We start from the raw sequence: 22952 nt of genomic DNA, 5'->3' as shown, positions 1-22952 counted from the left end.
ACCTCATATATGCTGAGCAGAGCTCTGGTCTGACCTCACTCACAACACAATCGGTTGCCATGCATGTCCTATTAACGCCGATGTGCGCGAGGCCGCCGCCCACCCTCCATATTTTGGGCAAGATGTGATGTCATCAATATGACATCATCACCATGACGGCAGAGATCCACATGGAAGCCACCGCTTCCACGAGCGTTGTGGGCTTTTATATCCGTTTTCAGCATGCAGCACATGCATAAATGAAGCATTATGGTTACCTCCCACCGGATCATTGCTCCTCATTCCCTGTAAGCATGCAGTAGCAGCCTGATTTGGTGATAGTAGCCACACAGCGTGGATTGGAAAGCTCTGCGAGATCATTATGGATCATCATCATTCATCAGTGGTGGAAAAAGTACTCAAATGTTTTACTTAAGTAAAAGTACCAATACTGCAATATAAAAATACTGTTACAAGTAAAAGTCCAGAATTCAAAATTTACTTGAGTAAAAGCACAAAAGTATTTGCATCAAAATGTACTTAAAGTACCAAAAGTAAAAGTACTAAATATTTGAAAATAGCAGATCTACAAGCTCACAACGCGTCGCATCGCAACGCGTTGTGAGCTTGTAGATATGCTATTTTCAAATAGCCTAGGAATAGAATAGTTTTAAAGTGGTAGAATAGTTTTAAAGTGGTTAATGTATGTTTCATTATATCATAATTTATATATGAAAACTAACTAGTAACTAAAGTTTTCAAGTAAATGTAGTGGAGTAAAAGTACAATATTTGCCTCTGAGATGTAGTGGAGTAGAAGTAAAAGTATTGGAAATTGGAATTACTCAAGTAAAGTACAAATACCTCAAAATTGTACATAAGTACAGTACTTAAGTTAATGTACTTAGTTACTTTCCACCACTGCCTGTAAGCATGCAGTAGCAGCCTGATTTGGTGATAGTAGCCACACAACGTGGATTGGAAAGCTCTGCGAGATCATTATGGATCATCATCATTCATACATGTTTCACAAATGCCGGTATGTCTTAAGACTATATGACCTACTGAAACTTCAGTCACACTGTTTACAGTAGAAAGGTTTTTCTCCAGTGTGGACACGCAGGTGTGTCTTCAGATTACCTGACGTACTAAAAGTCTTGTTCTCCTCTATAAGCCCACTCAAATTACAATGCCTTATTATTTTTAATATTTGAATATATTTGAATATTTTATGATATATAATTATATACAATAATGTATAGTAGTACAATAATAAACACACAATTTATCGTCAATTATTGTATAATGAGACCATAATTTACTAAAACTCATATCATGATGATTGAAAGAAGACTTTAAACTATCCACTGGAAGCATATAGTATTTATGACAATGTTTATTAAGGTAAGAAAATCAAGTCTAAAGTTTGTCAAAAATAGATAGATTATGTTACGTGCGTAATTACGCTCGTGGAAATAAATTACAGAAAATAAGAAAATAAATTACAATAAATTCATGACTGATACCAAATGAAAGTATAAACTTTACAGATCATATGAATATTAAAATGATAAGAATTCAAGACAAAGATCTGGCTTAATGAAATCTCAACCGCTCTGTGTCAATGCGCAAAACATAAAATTATTATGAGTGACACCTTGGGCCGGCGGGGGGGGGGGGTCCGGGGGGGGTCCCGGTGGGGGAGGGGCACGCAGGTGGGGGGGTGAACAGCTGCGCCAGAAGACTGCAGATATGGTCGATGGATCGGAAATTGACGTTGGTGCCATGAAGGATCGACTCCGTCGGTCTCCGCCATAGCGGGGTCGGTGGAGAGTCTGTCCAGGGTTGGCGGGTCGGTCTGAGGATTGTCCAGGTCGGCGGGTCGGTTTAGGGTCGGCGGGTCGGAATTGGGTCGGTGCAGGTCGCGACTGCGTCATGGCAGCATCGGCGGGTCGGTTTGGGGTCGGCGGGTCGGTGCAGGTCGCGGCTGCGCCATGGCAGCGTCGGAGTCTGTTTGGGATCTCGCTGTCTCTCCACAAATGGTCTTCACCAGGTCTGTGTGGACACGCAGGTGTCTCTTCAGAGTACGTAACTCATAGAAACTCTTGTCACACCATTTACATAGGAAAGGTTTTTCCCCAGTGTGGTGGATACGCTGGTGTGTATTCAGGTGACTTATCTGATGGAAACTCTTGCCACACTGTTTACAAAGGACAGGCTTTTCTCCAGTGTGGACACGCAGGTGTTTGGTCAGACTACTTGAATCAATGAAACTCTTGCCACACTGTCTACAAAGGAAAGGTTTTCCCCCAGTGTGGATACGCCGGTGTTTGTTCAGATTACCTGACTCACTGAAAGTCTTGCCACACTGTTCACATTGGAAAGGTTTTTCTCCAGTGTGGACACGCTGGTGATTCTTCAGGCTGTCTGTGTGACTGAAACTCTTGCCACACTGTTTACAGTAGAAAGGCTTTTCTCCGGTGTGGACACGCTGGTGTTGGTTCAGAGTACCCGACTCTCTGAAACTCTTGTCACACCATTTACAGTGGAAAGGCTTTTCTCCGGTGTGGATACGCTGGTGTCTGTTCAGAGTACCCGACTCAGTGAAACTCTTGTCACACCATTTACAGTGGAAAGGCTTTTCTCCGGTGTGGATACGCTGGTGTTTTTTCAGGTTACTTAACTTACTGAAACCTTTGTCACACTGTGTACAGACGTGAGTTTTTGTTCCCGTGTAAATCGTCTGATTTTTCTTTACATCTCCTGGTTGAGGTAAAATCTCGGTAAACCGTTGATGACTTTGAGATTTTGGTGGGTCTGTGTCTCCTTGTTTCCGGCTGGTTAAAGAGCTGACTATTTGCTGACAGGCCTCTGAGCTGATTCGTCCATTCCTCAGCGTTTGGCGGCCGTGGTCGTCGTGGCTCGGATGAGACGTGAAGGTCCACTCCGAACAGGAGAGCTCAGTCTGGGAGGATTGGTGGGACCACACTCCTCCCACGAGTGGCGGTTCATGGTCGGAGCTGCTGCTGTACATGGACTGTGATGGGGACGGAGTTGTAGGCTGGAAAATGTGTCGTCTCTCTATCCCCCTGTATTCTTTGTCTACCAAAGTTCTGTATGCCTTTCTCTCACAACACTATATGAGCACAAACTATCTTCTGGTCTCAGTGGAGTGCAGTGGAACAGATCCAAAGCCACTGTGAGAATATGCTTTAGGCTGTGTAAACCAACTAACGAGGAGTCTGACGCTTGGCGCTCTGGAATGAGTTAATGTCTCTCTGGGTCGCTGCTGGAACTCTACTCTCCCAAGACATATCGAGCCTTTATATACTGTTGGCTGCAGCCCTAATATCACTACGATGATGTCAGGTAGTGTCAGGCATCTCCATATATGGAGCGGGCTATCTCCGCCTTGCCCAAATATGGGACTGTGACGTCAGTCCCAGATGTTTCGGTTATCTCCATATATGGAGTTCCGGGAGGGGTTCTCTGATGTCAGAGCTAGGTATGCCCGGGTATCTCCATATATAGCTGTATAGGAGATTCAATGATGTCAGACTTGGGGAGGTTGGTTGTCTCCATCTATGGGGATCTCCATATATGGGAAAGTTGGGATCGACTGGGTCACTAAAGGTCGGGACTGAATGAGTCATTCATCCCCTTATATAGGTTTCTGGGCGTCCTGCCATGATTCCTCTTACGGTGTTATCCATCTATGGCTAATGTTGGCAAATATGCCCGGAAGTCTAAAGCAACTTCACACCTCTTATAAGCTGAGCAGAGCTCTGGTCTGACCTCACTCGCAACACAATCGGTTGCCATGCATGTCCTATTAACGCCGATGTGCGCGAGGCCGCCGCCCACCCTCCATATTTTGGGCAAGATGTGATGTCATCAATATGACATCATCACCATGATGGCAGAGATCCACATGGAAGCCACCGCTTCCACGAGCCTTGTGGGCTTTTATATCTGTTTTCAGCATGCAGCATTTGCATAAATGAAGCATTATGGTTACCTCCCACCGGATCATTGCTCCTCATTCCCTGTAAGCATGCAGTAGCAGCCTGATTTGGTGATAGTAGCCACACAGCGTGGATTGGAAAGCTCTGCGAGATCATTATGGATCATCATCATTCATCAGTGGTGGAAAAAGTACTCAAATGTTTTACTTAAGTAAAAGTACCAATACTGCAATATAAAAATACTGTTACAAGTAAAAGTCCAGAATTCAAAATTTACTTGAGTAAAAGTACAAAAGTATTTGCATCAAAATGTACTTAAAGTAAAAGTACTAAATATTTGAAAATAGCAGATCTACAAGCTCACAATGCGTTGCATCGCGTCGCGTTGTGAGCTTGTAGATCGGCTATTTTCAAATAGCCTATGTATAACATAGGGTTAAAGTGGTCAATGTATGTTTCATTATATCATGATTTATATCTGAAAAGTAACTAGTAACTAAAGTTTTCAAATAATTGTAGTGAGTAAAAGTACAATATTTGCCGCTGAGATGTAGTGGAGTAGAAGTAAAAGTATTGGAAATTGGAAATACTCAAGTAAAGTAAAAATACCTCAAAATCGTACTTCAGTACAGTTCTTAAGTAAATGTACTTGGTTACTATCCACCACTGTCATTCATACATGTTTCACAAATGCCGGTGTGTCTTAAAATCTGACCTACTGAAACTTCAGTCACACTGTTTACAGTAGAAAGGTTTTTATCCAGTGTGGACACGCAGGTGTATCTTCAGATTACCTCCTACTCTAAGTCATTGAAACTCTTGTCACACCGTTTACATTGGAAAGGTTTTTCCCAGTGTGGATCCGCCGGTGTTTGTTCAGATTACCTGACGTACTAAAAGTCTTGTTCTCCTCTATAAGCCCATTCGAATTACAATGCCTTATTATTTTTAATATTTGAATATATTTGAATTTTTTATGATATATAATTATATACAATAATGTATAGTATTACAATAATAAACACACACTTGCACACATACAAATGCTCAATAACAGGCTAAACACAATAGTGAGACCAACTAGGTTTTATCGTAATTTTTTTTTAAATGAGACCATAATTTACTAAAACGCATATCATGATGATTGAAAGAAGACTTTAAACTATCCACTGGAAGCATATAGTATTTATGACAATGTTTATTAACTCATTCCCTGCCTAGAACGTAAAAAACGTAATTATATCCAATTACCAATTCTGCCAAAAACGTAAAAAACATAATATTTTTTTTTTTTTCAAAAAAATGATTTCATTTTTATTTTTTATATATTTTTTTCCAAATTTGACCCAAAGAGCAAGGAGATATGATTTTTCGAAGATCTAGACTCCCATCCACTTCCTTGTTAACCTAAAACTTAAAAAATCTGTCTCTCGGCTCCTGAGTACTTTTCTTTTTTCAATGAAAAATCTCTGGCAGTGGGCAAACGCGGCCAGAAATAGTTCAGGCAGTGAATGAGTTAAGGTAAGAAAATCAAGTCTAAAGTTTGTAAAAAATAGATAGATAGATAGATTATATTACGTGCGTAATTACGCGGGTGGAAATAAATTACAGAAAATAAGAAAATAAATTATAATAAATTACAATAAATTCATGACTGATACCAAATGAAAATATAAACTTTACAGATCATATAAACATTAAAATGATAAGAATTCAAGTAAAATTGACAAAGATCTGGCTTAATGAAATCTCAACCGCTCTGTGTTAATGCGCAAAATATAAAATTATTATGAGTGACACCTTGGGCCGGGGGGGGCACCCAGGTGGGGGGGTGAACAGCTGCGCCAGAAGACTGCAGATATGGTCGATGGATCGGAAATTGACATTGGTGCCATGAACAATCGACTCCGTCGGTCTCCGCCATAGCGGGGTCGGTGGAGAGTCTGTCCAGGGTCGGTATGAGGTCGGTATGGGGTCGGTTTAGGGTCGGCGGGTCTGAATTGGGTCGGTGCAGGTCGCGACTGCGTCATGGCAGCGTCGGCGGGTCGGTGCAGGTCGCGACTGCGTCATGGTAGCGTCGGCGGGGTCGGTTTGGGGTCGTCGGTATGGGGTCGGCGGGTCGGAACTGGGTCGGTGCAGGTCGCGGCTGCGCCATGGCAGCGTCGGAGTCGGTTTGGGATCTTTCTGTCTCTCCACAAATGGTCTTCATCAGGTCTGTGTGGACACGCAGGTGTCTTTTCAGAGTACGTAACTCATAGAAACTCTTGTCACACCGTTTACATAGGAAAGGTTTTTCCCCAGTGTGGTGGATACGCTGGTGTGTATTCAGGTGACTTATCTGATGGAAACTCTTGCCACACTGTTTACAAAGGACAGGCTTTTCTCCAGTGTGGACACGCAGGTGTTTGGTCAGAGTACCCGACTCACTGAAACTCTTGCCACACTGTCTACAAAGGAAAGGTTTTTCCCCAGTGTGGATACGCCGGTGTTTGTTCAGATTACCTGACTCACTGAAAGTCTTGTCACACTGTTCACATTGGAAAGGTTTTTCTCCAGTGTGGACACGCTGGTGATTCTTCAGGCTGTCTGTGTGACTGAAACTCTTGCCACACTGTTTACAGTAGAAAGGCTTTTCTCCGGTGTGGACACGCTGGTGTTTGTTCAGAGTACCCGACTCTCTGAAACTCTTGTCACACCATTTACAGTGGAAAGGCTTTTCTCCGGTGTGGATACGCTGGTGTCTGTTCAGAGTACCCGACTCAGTGAAACTCTTGTCACACCATTTACAGTGGAAAGGCTTTTCTCCGGTGTGGATACGCTGGTGTTTTTTCAGGTTACTTAACTTACTGAAACCTTTGTCACACTGTGTACAGACGTGAGTTTTTGTTCCCGTGTAAATCGTCTGATTTTTCTTTACATCTCCTGGTTGAGGTAAAATCTCGGTAAACCGTTGATGACTGTGAGATTTCGGTGGGTCTGTGTCTCCTTGTTTCCGGTTGGTTACAGAGCTGACTATTTGCTGACGGGCCTCTGAGCTGATTCGTCCATTCCTCGGCGTTTGGCGGCCGTGGTCGTCATGGCTCGGATGAGACGTGAAGGTACACTCAGAACAGGAGAGCTCAGTCTGGGAGGATTGGTGGGACCACACTCCTCCCACAAGTGGCTGTTCATGGTCGGAGCTGCTGCTGTACATGAACTGTGATGGGGACGGAGTTGTATGCTGGAAAATGTGTCGTCTCTCTATCTCCCTGTATTCTTTGTCTACCAAAGTTCTGTATGCCTTTCTCTCACAAAACTATATGAGCACAAACTATCTTCTGGTCTCAGTGGAGTGCAGTGGAACAGGTCCAAAGCCACTGTGAGAATATGCTTTAGGCTGTGTAAACCAACTAACGATGAGTCTGATGCTTGGCTCTCTGGAAGGAGTTAATGTCTCTCTGGGTCGCTGCTGGAACTCTACTCTCCCAAGACATATCGAGCCTTTTTATATACTGTTGGCTGCGGCCCTAATGTCACTACGATGATGTCAGGTAGTGTCAGGCATCTCCTTATATGGAGCGGGCTATCTCCGCTATGCCCTAATATGGGACTGTGACGTCAGTCCCAGACGTTTCGGTTATCTCCATATAGGGAGTTCCGGGAGGGGTTCTCTGATGTCAGAGCTGGGTATTAGGCCTGTCCTCGACTAAGGATTTGTTTAGTCGAATCTAATTGGCGACTAATTGCCAATAGTCGACTGGCAGTCGACTAATGCAACACCAAAAAATAATAATAATAATAAATAAATATGAGACTGCCAATCTCATAATTCGACTGAGATTGGCAGTGGAATCAGTCTGATTCGATGCCAATCTCTCAGTCAAATCATGCAAAAAATTTGCAATAGAGAAACATTCCATTTGGGCTGTAGGGGTGCTTAGTGTCTGATTTAACATATACTATTGGTTTCTCCCAATAAATCATGATGTATAATATCCTAGTTTTGGCCAACTATTAGTTAATTAATATAACAAACTAGGCCAATCTCTCAGTCAAATAATAAAAAATCACACCCAGTGTGAAATGGGCGGTGTGGTCATCACAGTGGTCATCATAGTGATGGAAGCTCACTTAAAAAAAAATATGGATTTTTTGAAGTGCATAATCCTTTTTATAGGTTATTAATGTCATCATGTGTCTCGCTAGCCAATCACAGTGCTGAATAGAGTCAGCCAAAAGAGTCAGCCAATCACAGTACAGCTAGGGGTGTACTAATGAGCCAATCATAGTACAGCTAATGAGGTGTCCCAACCCCACTTATAGGGGCGGCTACACCACCTAAAAATAAAAAAATAAATATATAAATAATTCGACTATGAGACACGCAGTCGACTCGAACCCCCCGCGCCTAATTAGTCGACTATTCGACTAGTCGAGGTCAAGCCTACTAGGTGTGCCCAGGTATCTCCATATATAGCTGTCTAGGAGATTCAATGATGTCAGACTTGGGGAGGTTGGTTGTCTCCATCTATGGGGATCTCCATATATGGGAAGGTTGGGATCGACTGGGTCACTAAAGGTCGGGACTGAATGAGTCATTCATCCCCTTATATAGGTTTCTGGGCGTCCTGCCATGATTCCCCTTACGGTGTTATCCATCTATGGCTAATGTTGGCAAATATGCCCGGAAGTCTAAAGCAACTTCACACCTCTTATAAGCTGAGCAGAGCTCTGGTCTGACTTCACTCACAACACAATCGGTTGCCATGCATATCCTAGCAACGCCGATGTGCGCGAGGCTGCCGCCCACCCTCCATATTTGGGCAAGATGTGATGTCATCAATATGACATCATGATCACCATGACGGCAGAGATCCACATGGAAAGCCACCGCTTCCACGAGCGTTGTGGGCTTTTATATCCGTTTTCAGCATGCAGCACGTGCATAAATGAAGCATTATGGTTACCTCCCCCCGGATCATTGCTCCTCATTCCCTGTAAGCATGCAGTAGCAGCCTGATTTGGTGATGGTAGCCACACAGCGTGGATTGGAAAGCTCTGCGAGATCATTATGGATCATCATCATTCATACATGTTTCACAAATGCCGGTGTGTCTTAAGACTATCTGACCTACTGAAACTTCAGTCCCACTGTTTACAGTTGGAAGGTTTTTCTCCAGTGTGGACACGCAGGTGTGTCTTCAGATTACCTGCTGTAAGTCATTGAAACTCTTGTCACACCGTTTACATTGGAAAGGTTTTTCCCAGTGTGGATACGCCGGTGTTTGTTCAGATTACCTGACGTACTAAAAGTCTTGTTCTCCTCTATAAGCCCACTCGAATTACAATGCCTTATTATTTTCAATATTCGAATATTTTATATGATATATAATTATATAAAATAATGTATTGTAGTACAATAATAAACACATACGTGCACACATACAAATGCTCAATAACAGGCTAAACACAATAGTGAGACCAACTAAGCTTTATCGTCAATAAAAAAAAAATGGGACCATAATTTACTGAAACCCATATCATGATGATTGAAAGAAGACTTTAAACTATCGACTGGAAGCATATAGTATTTATGACGATGTTTATTAAGGTAAGAAAATCAAGTCTAAAATTTGTCAAAAACCCATCCGCTTGCATTAAAGGACAACTTTGTTTTTTTACAACCAAGGTTTATGTTTTAGCTTGTAATGAAAGTAAATAAAAGGTGTTAATTTTTTTTCATTTACTGCTTTCTATAGTTTTAGCCATTTTTGCGATCTTTTTTTACAGTGGGCGGGGGCATTATGTCCGGTGGCTAAATATGTATTTTTTTACACAATAACCCGGCGATTTCTTTATTGTTATTTACAGTAACTCTTCTAGCCCCCAATAACTCACATCTGGCCATCAAAGACCACGGGACCTTTTTTATTGAGTAAATATATATATTTAGCCACCTGCCCGAAAAGATCATGAAAATTGCTAAAACTGTAGAAAGCAGTAAATGAAAAAAATGTAACACTCATCTTTTATTTACTTTAATTACAGGCTAAACATAAACCTTGGTTGTAAAAAAACAAAGTTGTCCTTTAAGATAAATTCTTTCTGACACCAGCAGGGGTAAAACAGCGAAACTACAGGCCATTCGTATGAACTGTCACTTGAACTCTCTTCCTATATCGACTCAATTTCAAAGCAGGAAGCTGGCCCCTTGGTTTCCACTGAGTCTGATGACTTCTCAAAAAAAATTATTACCTTGAATAGACAATCTTTGAAAAGCCGTGGAAAGCCACGTTGTGTACACAAATATGTTTTTAAAAAAAATGTCCGTGGGTTGGGGGAGGGACCCGTCTATCCACTGGAACAATAACATTTCTAACGCGAGCAGCCATTTTGGAGCTATGGCCTGTTGAAAAAAAATAATCTGAGTTGGAAGTGTTTTTCTAAAAATCTTAACGTTGGTGAGGACGGACGTCCTTTTTTTTTAAGACGTCACGTCCGTCTATTTCTTCTCTGAGTGACGAGGGATCATTCCTTAGCTGTGTTAGAGCACCCTCTTATGGAATTTCCAAAAAGATTTTTATTTTTTTTGATAGAACGTGTGTCTGTTCTTGGCGAGCAAGTGATGCATTTAATAGAACGCATATCTGCAAGATCATTATGGATGATCATCATAATACATGTTTCACAAAAGCCGGTGTGTCTTAAAACCTTTGCCACTTTTGCCTTTTTTCTGAATTGTAACTTTTTGCTTTGTGAAACACCATTTTTACTGTGTGTGTGTGTGTGTGTGTGTGTGTGTGTGTGTGTGTGTGTGTGTGTGTGTGTGTGTGTCTCTCTCTCTATAGTGATACAGAGGGTGGATTATGTATTTGCTGAGAATGGTCTGGTGGCGTATAAGAATGGAGAGCTACACTCTATCCAGGTAACACCCACTTACACAACACATTAAAGTTGCTGTACGTGATATTTCTCTTTTATATTGTGATAGTAAGCATTGCTGTAGTTTCTAAATCTAAATTATACAGTTTCCCCCCACTGTGTTATTAGTCCATCCAGGCCCATATGGGAGAAGAGCTTCTTCAAGACTTCATCAACTTCTGTCTCAATTACCTGGCTAAGATTAAACTCCCTAAAAAACGGTACACACACACACACACACACACACACACACACACACACACACACACACACACACACACACACACACACACACACACACACAGGGCTGTCACACGATCATGACATTTTAGTTGATGATGTGGATACAAATAATTGTATATTGATTTTCAGTTTGGGAATTTAATTTGATTGAAATGAAATGTTCATTGTTGATGTATTATATCCACCAGGGGGACATTCATAGAGTTCCGTAACGGCATGCTGAACGTATCGCCCATTGGACGGAGCTGTACGCAAGAGGAGAGGATAGAGTTCTATGAACTCGACAAGGTACAACTTAACCCATTCAAACCTGGAACGCATCTGTGTCATTGTAGATTTTAGCTATAGCGTATATATATGAATCTGACACGTGTATATAGCAACATAAGTTTTTCAGGAAACTCTTGGGATTTAGAACAGTGGTTTAGAACTGTGGTTCTCAAAAAATAGCAGATCTACAAGCTCACTGCAAGCTTGTTATTTTTTAACATTATTTTGTGAACATCTTGAAAGTGTAATTTTGAATGTTTTAACACAAATGTCACCCTTTTTGACTGGAGGACAGTCATTTCGCTAGTGCCCATTCTTCAGGAAAGCAGAAAAACAATTTTTTTTGCAAAATATCCAAAATGAGTTTATAGCCCAGTTAGACTCTTCACATACTAGAGTATTTCTGACAGAAATTTCAGAGCTTAAATCGACATGTAAATATGAAATAAATGCATAGACATGTAGTAAAATATAAGGTTAGAGTTAGCATTTGCTAGCATTGCTAACCAAATCCTCAGTTTCCATCCAAACATCGCAACATCGCGGTAAAATCCGCTATTTATACCCGATCGTTTTGAAAGGTATCACTAGTCTGTTGGCTTGTGTCTAATGTAAATTTCAAATAAAGATGTATTAACAATCATATTTTGTTAAAACTGTTGTGAAAATGTATCTCTGTTTGTCCTCCTGGGCCACTGGTTCCAGCCGGTTCCAGCCGGTTCCAGCAGGGGGAATTGCTTGGTCTCAGAGAGCATACAGAACAAAGAGACCCTTGGAAACAAAATAAATGCATCCCCCGCTATGCATGATGGGATTGATAGCCCAGTAGTGCTACTCTGAATGAGAGCCATTGAAATGGTGTTTTCTCTACTTAAGAGTTTTAACTTGATTTAACTTGACTTCAGTTATATAAGCTGTAGTTTCATAAGCTGTAGTTTCAAAACTATTCACTCAATCTTATTAACCAATATTATTATTTTGCTATGATTCCCTGCTTTCATATGACATGAAAACATGCTAGATGACAAATTTGGTCACAAATGTTCTCTTCTGGGGGTCCCTGGCAGAACACATTTTCAGATGGGGGTCCGCGGCCAAATACATATCATTGTGGGGGTCCTTGGCACAAAAAACGTTTGAGAACCACTCATTTAGAAGGCATTGTGTAGTCTTAAAGGGGAATACCACTAATTTTCAACATTTAACTATGTCTTTAAATTGGAAAGGTTGTATGCTTGTGTCTCCTCAGGTGACCTAACTGACTGAAGCTCTTGTTGCACTCTTTACAGTGGTAGGGTTTTTCTCCAGTGTGGAACGCTGGTGCAACTTCAGATTATGTGACTGACTGAAAGTCTTGTCACACTGTTGACAGTGGTACAGTGTTTCTCCAGTGTGGCTACGCTGGTGTTTCTTCAGGACATCTTCCCGACTGAAAGTCTTGTTGCACTCTTTACAGAGGAAAGGCTTTTCTCCAGTGTGGATATGTAGGTGTGTCTTCAGTTCATCTCCCCGACGGAAAGTCTTGTTGCACTGTTTGCAGACGAAAGGTTTTTCTCCAGTGTGGATACTCAGGTGTGACTTCAGGCTACCTAACTGACTGAAACTCTTGTCGCACAGTTGACAGTGGTATGGCTTTTCTCCAGTGTGGACACGCTGGTGTGACTTCAGGCTACCTAACTGACTGAAACTCTTGTCGCACAGTTGACAGTGGTATGGCTTTTCTCCAGTGTGGACACGCTGGTGTATCTTCAGGTGAGATAACGGACTGAAACTCTTGTCACACAGTTGACAGATGTGAGAGGTCTTTCTTGTGCGAGTCCTCTGACGGCTCTTTACGCCTGGTTGAGTGACCGTCTTGGTAAACTGTGGATGACCGTAGGATGTTGGCGTGTCGGCGTGTCCGTGTTCATGGCCGGTGACACAGCTGGTGGTGATATGCTGATCGGCTGCTGAGGTGATCTGTCCAGTCGTCATTTTGTAGTAGATGTCGTGGCTCCTCTTCAATGTGTTTAAAGAGAGATGTCAAGGCACATGTACACTTAGAACAAGATAACTGAGTAAGGAAATATTTGGACCCGCTCCTTCCAGGAGTGGCGGTGTATCGTCAAAGCTGCTCCTTTTGGACTGTGATGAAGACTGAAGTTACAGGTTCTGAAGGAGCTTGCAAATGTGTCTCTATACTCTCTCTATCTTCGTATGGTCTCTATCGCTATATCTCTGGAAGTCTGCAGTAGCTCAACACTTTATACAGGCCGAGCAGATTCATTTCTTCTGGGGGTCCCTCGAACAAAATGTTTTCAGATGGGGTTCCGTGGCCAAATACATATAATTTTGAGTGGTCCTTGACATGAAAAAGTTTGAGAACCACTGATATAGCTACATAAATTTTTCAGAAAACTGGATTTAGAAGACATTTGTATTATGCGTGTCCGGATTTAATGAGTTAAACGGTAAATACACAGAAAAAAATCACACCCAGTGTGAAGTGAGCGGTGTTATTTAGCAACAACAGTGGTCATCACAGTGATGGAAGCTCACTTTTAAAAAAAAGTATTTTTGGGCGGTGTAGCCGCCCCTATAAGTGGGGTTGGGACACCTCATTAGTATTAGTTTCCTGCACTGTGATTGGCCCACTTGGCCCACTTTCCTGTACTGTGATTGGCTGACTCTATTGGCTGACTCTATTCAGCACTGTGATTGGCTAGCGAGACACATGATGACATTAATAACCTATAAATAGGATTATTCACTTCCAAAAATCCATTTTTTTTGGAAGTGAGCTTCCATCACTATGATGACCACTGTGATGACCACACCGCCCACTTCACACTGGGTGTGATTTTTTTTTTAAGTGCGTGGTGCTATTTATAGGTTATTAATTTCATCATGCGTCTCGCTAGCCAATCACAGTACTGAGCAAAGGGTGTGAATAGAGTCAGCCAATCACAGTACAGCGAAAGACACATTTTCACGACGGTCTTTTCACGACGGTCCCAAACCCACTTATAGGAGCGGCTACACCGCTCAAAAATTAGTTTAATAACGGCGTTGCTTTCATGTTGATCTCTGCCGTCATGAAATCGCGACACATTGTGAGCTTGTAGATCGGCTATTTTCAAATGGCTGAAATGTTGTATATAGGGCTGAAGTGCTTAATGTATGTTTTGTAATAATAATCAAAATTAGTCAAGTAATTAGGGGCGGCCATAGCTGAGGGGCGGCCATAGCTGAGTGGTGAGTGAGCCCGCCTAGGGAGCCAGAGGCCCTGGTTGCCCCAGGTACGATTCCAGGCCACGCCAGCATATGTGTCGATGAAATGAAATTTGTCCCTGAGCAAGACTCTTAACCCCTAATTGCTCACAGGCCCTCATTGGAAACAAGCCCGCAAGGACTTTCATGAACGTCCTGTTAAAAGGAATTATCCTTATCCTTATCAGTAACTAAAGTTTTCAAATAATTGTAGTGGAGTAAGAGTATAACATTTGCCTCTGAGATGTAGTGGAGTAGAAGTAAAAGCATTGGAAATTGGAAATACTCAAGTAGAGTACAAATACCTCACAATTGAACAAGTACGGTAAAAAGTACAGTACCTGAGTATGTGTACTTAGTTACTTTCCACCACTGCGCGCTCTCTCTCTCTCTCTCTCTCTCTCTCTCTCTCTCTCTCTCTCTCTCTCTCTCTCTCTCTCTCTCTCTCGCCCTTCTCCTCTGCATGGCTAGTAGTCCGGCCGTTTCGGGCAAAAATCTTGCACTTTACGATAAAAGCATGAAATTTGGCACACAGTTAGGGCATGCCATAAGGAACATTTTTGGCTATAGGGCCATCGCAGATTTGTCCTCTGGTAACCATGGCAGCCATTTTCCAAAATGGCCTCCATCTGCTGTTATTTTACCAATAACTCAGGTTCTAGACCACCTAGGATCTTGATTCTGGTGACGAATCCTACATCCTACAAAACACCGGGATCCCGGGAACCGAAGTCAGTTTCCGGGACGGTAAATAACCTCGGGATTCCCGGGAATCCCGGTGTTAAATCCTAGTGAGGACTTGCTTCCATTGTGTATTCACTTCATCAACAGAGCATAGAATATCAACACATTAATACATTTAAAATCGGGAAAGCATCCGTGTCATTTTAGATTTCTTAAAGGTATCATGACATTTTATTTTCAATGTTTTATTTGGGGTTTTATGACCTCAATTACACCCAAAAAACCTGAACTTAGAACATTCAGTGGATTTTCTGTGGTCTGGGGTTTTCTGAATAATTAGGCTGAAAAGTAATCTGAGCTTGGCCCTTCGACAGTGAGGTCACAGTCGATTAATCCCGCCCACTCTCCTCCTCGCCACTCCCCTCCCCTATCCTTTCCTTTGGGGGGGGGCGGAGCAGAGGCGATGATTGACAGGCAAAATCCCTCACCAGCGACACCCGCAGGCAAAGATTTCTTTTTTCATTGCAGTTGAAAAGGCTTTAGAAATGTGAGAGAAAAACACCTGCCATTGATCACTGGAATGGAATTTTCACTTAAAACTTTTTGTACACTTTTGAAGGACCAGGACAAAGACTTTGAATGTGGTGTAAAAGTGAATGTCATTAAAGCTATTAAAACATAGCAGCTTGTAGATCTGCTATTTTTGGAAAAATCGTGAAAATGTTTGCAAATCTTCGAATATAATATAATTTCTTAACCCAAATATTTGCTTTTGGGGGTCCCTGAAACAACATATTTTGAGATGGGGGTCCGCGGCCAAATGCATATAATTCTGGGGGTCCTTGTCATGAAAAAAGTTTGAGAACCACTGATATTATAGCAACATAAGTTTAAATTTTTTTTTTACAGTAGAAGACATTTGTAGAATCCCCAGAAGCAAGAGTTAAAATGTTTGCTTTAAAAATATATATATATTCAAAGATTTGCACAAATGATTTTCCAAAAAATAGCAGATCTACAAGCTCTTAGGGTGTTACTCAGTGCCGCCTTAAGAGCTGGTATATCTGCTATTTTTTTAGATAGCCAAATAAATCTAAAATGACACAGATGCTTTCCCGGTCATAATGGGTTAATCATGCCATCAACTAATTCAAATAGCTACATTTACAGAGGAGAAAAAGGATCACTTGTAGTTTCCTGACAGATGCTTTTTTCAGGCCAGTTTTGAAAGAAGCCAGTGGGGGATCCTTTCTTTTGGCCAGCCAGAAGACTTGTCTAGGTCCACTCGCAAATTGCAGACGGGTGCTCTTTTGTGGTGGTTTTGAAGGAGGGTAGGGAGTCACACTCTTTGATGGCTGGTGGTGGTAGGGCATTCCACGTTGTGGTGGCATAACAGTAGAATGAATTCATCCCAATGTTTGTGCCAAATCTTGGGGGAATGAGATCAGTGGAGTTCCTGCTGGTGTTGTGCCCATGCGCTTACTCAGTTGTGAGCTTTTAGATGTGCTTTTGCATCTATATGTGTGTGTGTGTGTGTGTTTGTGTGTGTGTGTATATATACAGTATGTATGAAAATGATCCTCCATAACTGGCCTTTCTCTGACATCACAAAAGGGCTGTTAACAAAATAATGTACTTAAATGAAAGTGTCAAACCATAGCTTCAAACTAAAGTCATCATTGTGGACGATTTTAACACGTTTTTTTTTTAAATGTCTCCAGAAAGAAGGCATCAGAGATAAGTTTGTGTCGGTCTTAAGAGAAGAGTTCAAGGGAAAAGGACTGTCCTTCTCTATCGGTGAGTCCATCATTCACTGTCATAATCCAAATGGCTATTCTCTCAAGTTTTCCATGACATATACTGTATCTCAGGGGGAAAGAATTTATCATTTGTACCGTAATATGACATAAATGTGTAAGGTGCAATAACGTAGCAATGTAATTCAGGGGCGCTTGTGGATGATGACACGGTTGGGGTGACCTGAGCCATAAAATGTTTGAATACCACTGCTCTCTATCTACACCAGTGGCTTTCAACCTTTTTCATGCCAAGGACCCCTAAATTGATATACATTTGTTTTATGAAAATAAGATATGAAAATGTTTTGTGCCAGGGACCCCCCCCCCCCCCAGAAGCAAAGATTCTAGTTAAAAATGTGTAATATGTGTACAAAATACATATATATTCAAAGATATGCTCACATTTTCAAGATTCTTCAAAAATTGCAGATCTACAAGCTCATAGCGCGACAGCGCAAGCTCATGGCAGCGCTATGAGCTTGTATATCTGCTATTTTTTAATAGCCAAAGCTAAGTGGTTAAAATTATTGTGACGCTATGTCAACTAATTTAGCTGGGAACCCCCTGGTATTCCCCCCACTGGTGGTCCCCGGGACCACTGGTTGAGAACCACTGCTCTACACCTTGGTGACAGGGGGGATGCGATGAACCATTGCTGCTAGTCGATAGATGGGTACGTGACCCCATGTTTCTGTCACTGTGTGTCTTTATATGTGTGTGTGTCAGGAGGTCAGATCAGTTTCGACGTGTTCCCAGACGGCTGGGATAAGAGGTACTGTCTGGGCATCGTGGAGAAGGACAACTACTCCACCATGCACTTCTTTGGAGACAAGACCAAACCGGTGAGTTACGTCAATCCATTAACACATTCCACGCCAGAGTTTAATATCATAATGTACTCACCAGTGCCAGCGATTTATTGTTGTTTTTTTGTTTTTTTCACGTCGCCACAGACCTCGCTAAATACCTTTAAAATCGCGCGTTCAACTGTTTGTAGACACACAGGGTAGCTGTGTGAGACGCCCAGAGAAGACCGCTTCGATCGGCGATCGGCCATCTTGAAGCTACAGCGGTTTATGTTAAACAGCGATCAGTGAGGAGAAAAACAACAACCGAGAAAATGGAGATTTAGTTTCCGCTTTAGAGCGGCGCCGGATGGGAACGAAAATCTCCGGATACGGATATTTCCGTTTCCGGGTGTGCTACAATGAAATGTGTCACTGCGAGGGAAAAAAGACCACTTCGCGTAGATCTACGCGAAGTGGCACGCTGCGCAATTATTTAGGTTCGCGTAGATCTACGCGATTGGCATCTGTGTCATTTTATAATGTCTTTGGCTATTCAAAAATAGCAGATCTGCAAGCTTATAGCGCGGCACAGAGTGCCGCACTATGAGCTTGTATATCTGCTATTTTTTTATTTATTTTTATTCTGCTGTTAGCAGGATCTGTCTTGAGAGATTTGGCTTTTACCTGATTGATTGATTGATGTACTTTATTTAGTAAGACATGAGAAACCGTACATGGAAGTACAATTCACAATACAAGGTCTACTAAACTGGATAACTCATAAAAGCACTAAGCTTGTTTAAAATGAGTTCCCACGAAATGTCACCTCAATGGTTGACATTTATTGTAGTGTGCTTTGTTTCTACACGGACAAGCTGTCGTCGACTCGTCACGCTGGTAGGGGAAAGCATGTCGTACATGTCACTTCATTAAAACTCAACATTTTGGTCAACTGATGGTTGTTTATGTGTGGAGTGACGTTGCCCTCTGCTGGCAACATTGGTGTACTGTTGTTATTGTATTACTAATGCTTCTGCAATGTCTGTGGAGCTGGAGGAAACTAATGTTTACCCTTATGCACCTGTACACCAGAGCCTTATGCACCTGTACACAAGAGACTTATGCACCTGTACACAAGAGCCTTATGCACCTGTACACCAGAGCCTTATGCACCTGTACACAAGAGCCTTATGCACCTGTACACCAGAGCCTTATGCACCTGTACACCAGAGGAAATGTTGCGTTTTAATGTGGTGATACGTAAGTGAAGACAGTGTGTGGGGCGACTCCTTTAGTAACATCGGCTGTTCCACTCCTCTCCAGTAAAAGCAGGTGTGCAAAGAAAATGTCATCTACATACTATAATTAAGGGCTTCACAATCAACTTAACTTATATATTTGACTGAGATGGACTGTTTCATGTGTTGAATTGACCGTGGAAATGTGTTTGTTTCTCCTTCACTTCCATTGTTGATCATAGTGTTCAATTGAATACGGTTAAAATAACCTTCAGCTAAGACAGACCATTTAGTATTTAACCCATCTGTAATTGTTTGATTTGTTTGGCTATTCAAAAATAGCAGATATACAAGCTCATAGCGCGGCACGCTATGAGCTTGTAGATCTGCTATTTTTGAAAAATCGTCAACATTTGTGCAAATTTTAAAGGGAACATTTGTTAACTCAAATCTTTGCTTCTGGGGGATTCTATAAATGTCTTCTAAATCCTAACAGTTTTTTTTTTCTCTTTTAAATGTATGTTGCTATAATATCAGTGGTTCTCAAACCTTTTTCATATCAAGGACCCCCAAAATGATATGTATTTAGCAGCGGACCCCCATCTCAAAATATTTAGTTCCAGGGACCCCCAGAAGCAAAGATTTTAGTAAAAAATATATATATTCAAAGATTTGCACACATTTTCAAGATTATTCTAAAATAGCAGATCTACAAGCTCGTAGTGCAGCACTCGGTGCCGTGCTACGAGCTTGTAGATCGGCTATTTTAGAATAGCCAATGTTCAGAACCCAAGATATGATGATTTGAAAATGTTCTGCTCCATTCACTTCTTGTTTAACTTCTTACTGAAAAAGGCTGTATCTCGGCTCCTAAGCACTTTTTTTTTACAATGAATTTTGGCTGTGGCACTGAATGAGTTAATGGGTTAAGCTAACGTGTGTGTGTGTGTGTGTGTGTGTGTGTGTGTGTGTGTGTGTGTGTGTGTGTGTGTGTGTGTGTGTGTGTGTGTGTGTGTGTGTGTGTGTGTGTGTGTGTGTGTGTGTGTGTGTGTGTGTGTGTGTCAGGGCGGCAACGACTACGAGATCTACGCTGACCCTCGTACCATCGGCCACGAGGTGACCTGTCCTGAAGACACCCAGAGACTGTGTGAGAAGCTGTTCTTCTCATGAGGTCAGAAGGTCAACGACTGTAGTTTACAACATGGAGGGACTGGAGGACCCAGACCGTCCCCCAGGGTGCCCTTCACCTCAGCCCTACGGATGACCTTTGAACTGATGCTTTTTTAATTTGTGTTATTACTACCTTCAGGTCCCACATCATCTAAAATGAAACAAAAATACTGTCCGGAAACATAACTATGCCTTTTGTCATTGATATTCATTGTCATTGAATTGATTGCCGTCATGGTGACAACTCGCTCACACATGACTTGCCTGTGGGGGGGGGGGCTGCCATTAACCCATTAAGACCTGAGGCGATTCGTAAAAAAAATCTAAATCCTAACAGTTTTTTGAAAAAAAATTAAAATAAAAATGTTCAAGATTTTTCAAAAATAGCAGATCTACAAGCTCGTAGCGCGGCACTCGGTGCCGCGCTACGAGCTTGTATATCTGCTATTTTTGAATAGCCAAAGAAATCTAAAGTGACACAGATGCGTTCCAGGTATTAATGGGTTAAAATAATAATAATAAAATCATAAATAATTTATTATACAAATTATATTGTTGCTGTCAGGCAGAAACTTATGTTTGTGAACTTACGTTTTTTTTTTTTCGTTAATTAATGCCCTACATACTACAGTTTCACACACAAGTAGCAAAAACGAGCTTGTCGATCTGCACTTTTGAATTAGAATCCTGAAAACAATTTTGGACATAATGACAGCAACACCATGCATAGGAATAGGCCTGTTATTCAACTGGGTTTAAAAAGAGGTCCCAGTTTAAAACTCAGCTGAGATCCACCGTTCAAAGGCAGATCCAACTGGATCCCGTGTCACACAACTCGTATAACATAACATCTACCCCCCCATCCCGTCTTCTCTGCACTGCACTGCATGTTTGTCTATTCCAATCTGACACATAATCACAGTTTATATGAGCCCTCATTGTCCACACAGCATTCTGGAGTTCATCTGATCCACTGTTTCTTTTTTTTTATGGGTCACGAGAAAATATCATTTTTTTCCGAGTTTTTGAAAAAGAAATGTTATAGGAATAAAATAAACGTAGAAAAATCATGATTTATTTTTGAATTAGTGAAAATAACAGATCTACAAGATCACAACGTGTCGCTATGCCACACGTTGTGAGCTTGTAGATCGTCTATTTTCTCTTTTGGATCTCGAGCTAAAAAGATTTGGAATCAGTGATCTAGTCCACTAGACAGGTGTTCAGTGTCAAACATTTAAAAACCAAGGGAAACCATGCGTCAATGCTTCAGCAAGGGGAGTGAAGCATTTAAATTCATATTTTGAGGAATAGCTCAGAAGTGATTTACCACAATGTGTCCGTTTATAATTGACCACATTGACATGTAGGCACTGCACTTTGCATGTGGAAAATTAAGAACTTTTAATTATCCTGTCAGTAAGTGTCAGTAAAACAAGGTGAAGTTATTGATCAATGGAGTGTTTAGTGGAAGGCCCAGTGGTGTCTTAACTTGCCTTAACTGCTGCTAAACCGTATTATTGATTTAACTGCTGCTAAATCAATAATATATCTTTGCTGTCGGGTTTATGTTCAAAGCCATTACTTTTGAGGAAATGGCAAAACAAAAAGCACCTGTTTTCCATATAGTTCTTATTTAGTCACAATAATATTATATCGTACAGTATATATCGGTGTTGCTGTCGGGCAGAAACCTCTTATCTACATGTCTTAACTTTCCCCCCCCCCCCATAAATTAACGCCCTACTTGATCATACTACAGCGTCACACAAAAGTATCAAAAGTATCAAAAGTATCAAAAGCATCAATAGCTGGAAGCGCGCCGCTTTGCGCCACATTTGGAGCTTGTAGATCTGCTACGTTTGCTTTTGAATTTGAATCCTGAAAAGTAACCGTTTTAGACATATGAGGTATAGTACCAACTGAACCAGGTTTCAAGTAAATTCAGTCACTTCTGATGAGACGGTGCTTCCCATCACTATCCGTAGCCTGTTGTTTCACAGACAGTATATTCTTATAGTTTTACTTTCCTCTCTTGTCTTTCAACGGTTCCGTCCACGACATGCGTCTGAATAGAAGTCCGAATACGGCCTGGTTTTTATCGTAAACCCAGTGTGTGAGTGTCTGGCCGTCGGATTACAAAAGCTTGGCTAGCCTGGCTCCTCGTGTTGCCAGATGTTGCGAGAGAAATAAGCAACCGGGTCTACGAAAGCAAGCCCAAAATAATATTGTGGTCTCTACCTGGACAGGCATTGAAAACAACGCTTTTAACGTGTCCCATCACGACACAGTTGCAGCTATGTTTGCAATTTTGTAATATGGAACACAGGTTTGTTTTTTTCTGAATAGCAACTGTTTTAGACATGCAAGGTTTTATACCCAACAGGAACTATTTCTCTGCTGTCCGGCAGAAACCACCTAACGCCAAAATGTTCATTTTTCAGGAAATGACAAAAACAAAACAAAAAGTGGAGTTAGGAGGTTTTGTTCATCATTGATAAGAACAGCTGAATGGACCTCCAAGCTCACAATGAGGTTGGAGGTCAAAAGGGGGTGGAGCCTGGAGTCAGCAAAACCAGCTAACTCCACCCCCCTCTGATGGAGTTGGTTTAGCAGAAAGTTTGATGATCCAATGGAGTTAGCTGCTTTTGTCAGAAGCACTTTTTAA

At 41.6% G+C, this 22952-nt stretch overlaps 1 protein-coding gene across 1 annotated transcript in view; it reads left to right on the top strand.

Annotated features, from left to right (window-relative positions):
- pmm2 (phosphomannomutase 2) overlaps nucleotides 1-20547 on the top strand; it is a 46113-nt gene extending 25566 nt beyond the window's left edge. Inside the window, exons 3-8 of the mRNA XM_080416137.1 lie at nucleotides 10771-10847; nucleotides 10973-11064; nucleotides 11275-11374; nucleotides 17011-17086; nucleotides 17815-17930; nucleotides 20180-20547. Of these exons, the coding sequence (XP_080272263.1) occupies nucleotides 10771-10847; nucleotides 10973-11064; nucleotides 11275-11374; nucleotides 17011-17086; nucleotides 17815-17930; nucleotides 20180-20284 (566 nt within the window). The 3' untranslated portion in view covers nucleotides 20285-20547. The remainder of the gene's footprint in view (nucleotides 1-10770; nucleotides 10848-10972; nucleotides 11065-11274; nucleotides 11375-17010; nucleotides 17087-17814; nucleotides 17931-20179) is intronic.
- Nucleotides 20548-22952: the final 2405 nt, after the last annotated feature.

This window comes from Gymnoscopelus braueri, assembly GCF_963280865.1.
Source record: "Gymnoscopelus braueri genome assembly, chromosome: 2".
Taxonomy (NCBI): domain Eukaryota; kingdom Metazoa; phylum Chordata; class Actinopteri; order Myctophiformes; family Myctophidae; genus Gymnoscopelus; species Gymnoscopelus braueri.
Note: the sequence above shows the minus strand (reverse complement) of the source record. Positions and strands in the feature narration are given on the sequence as shown.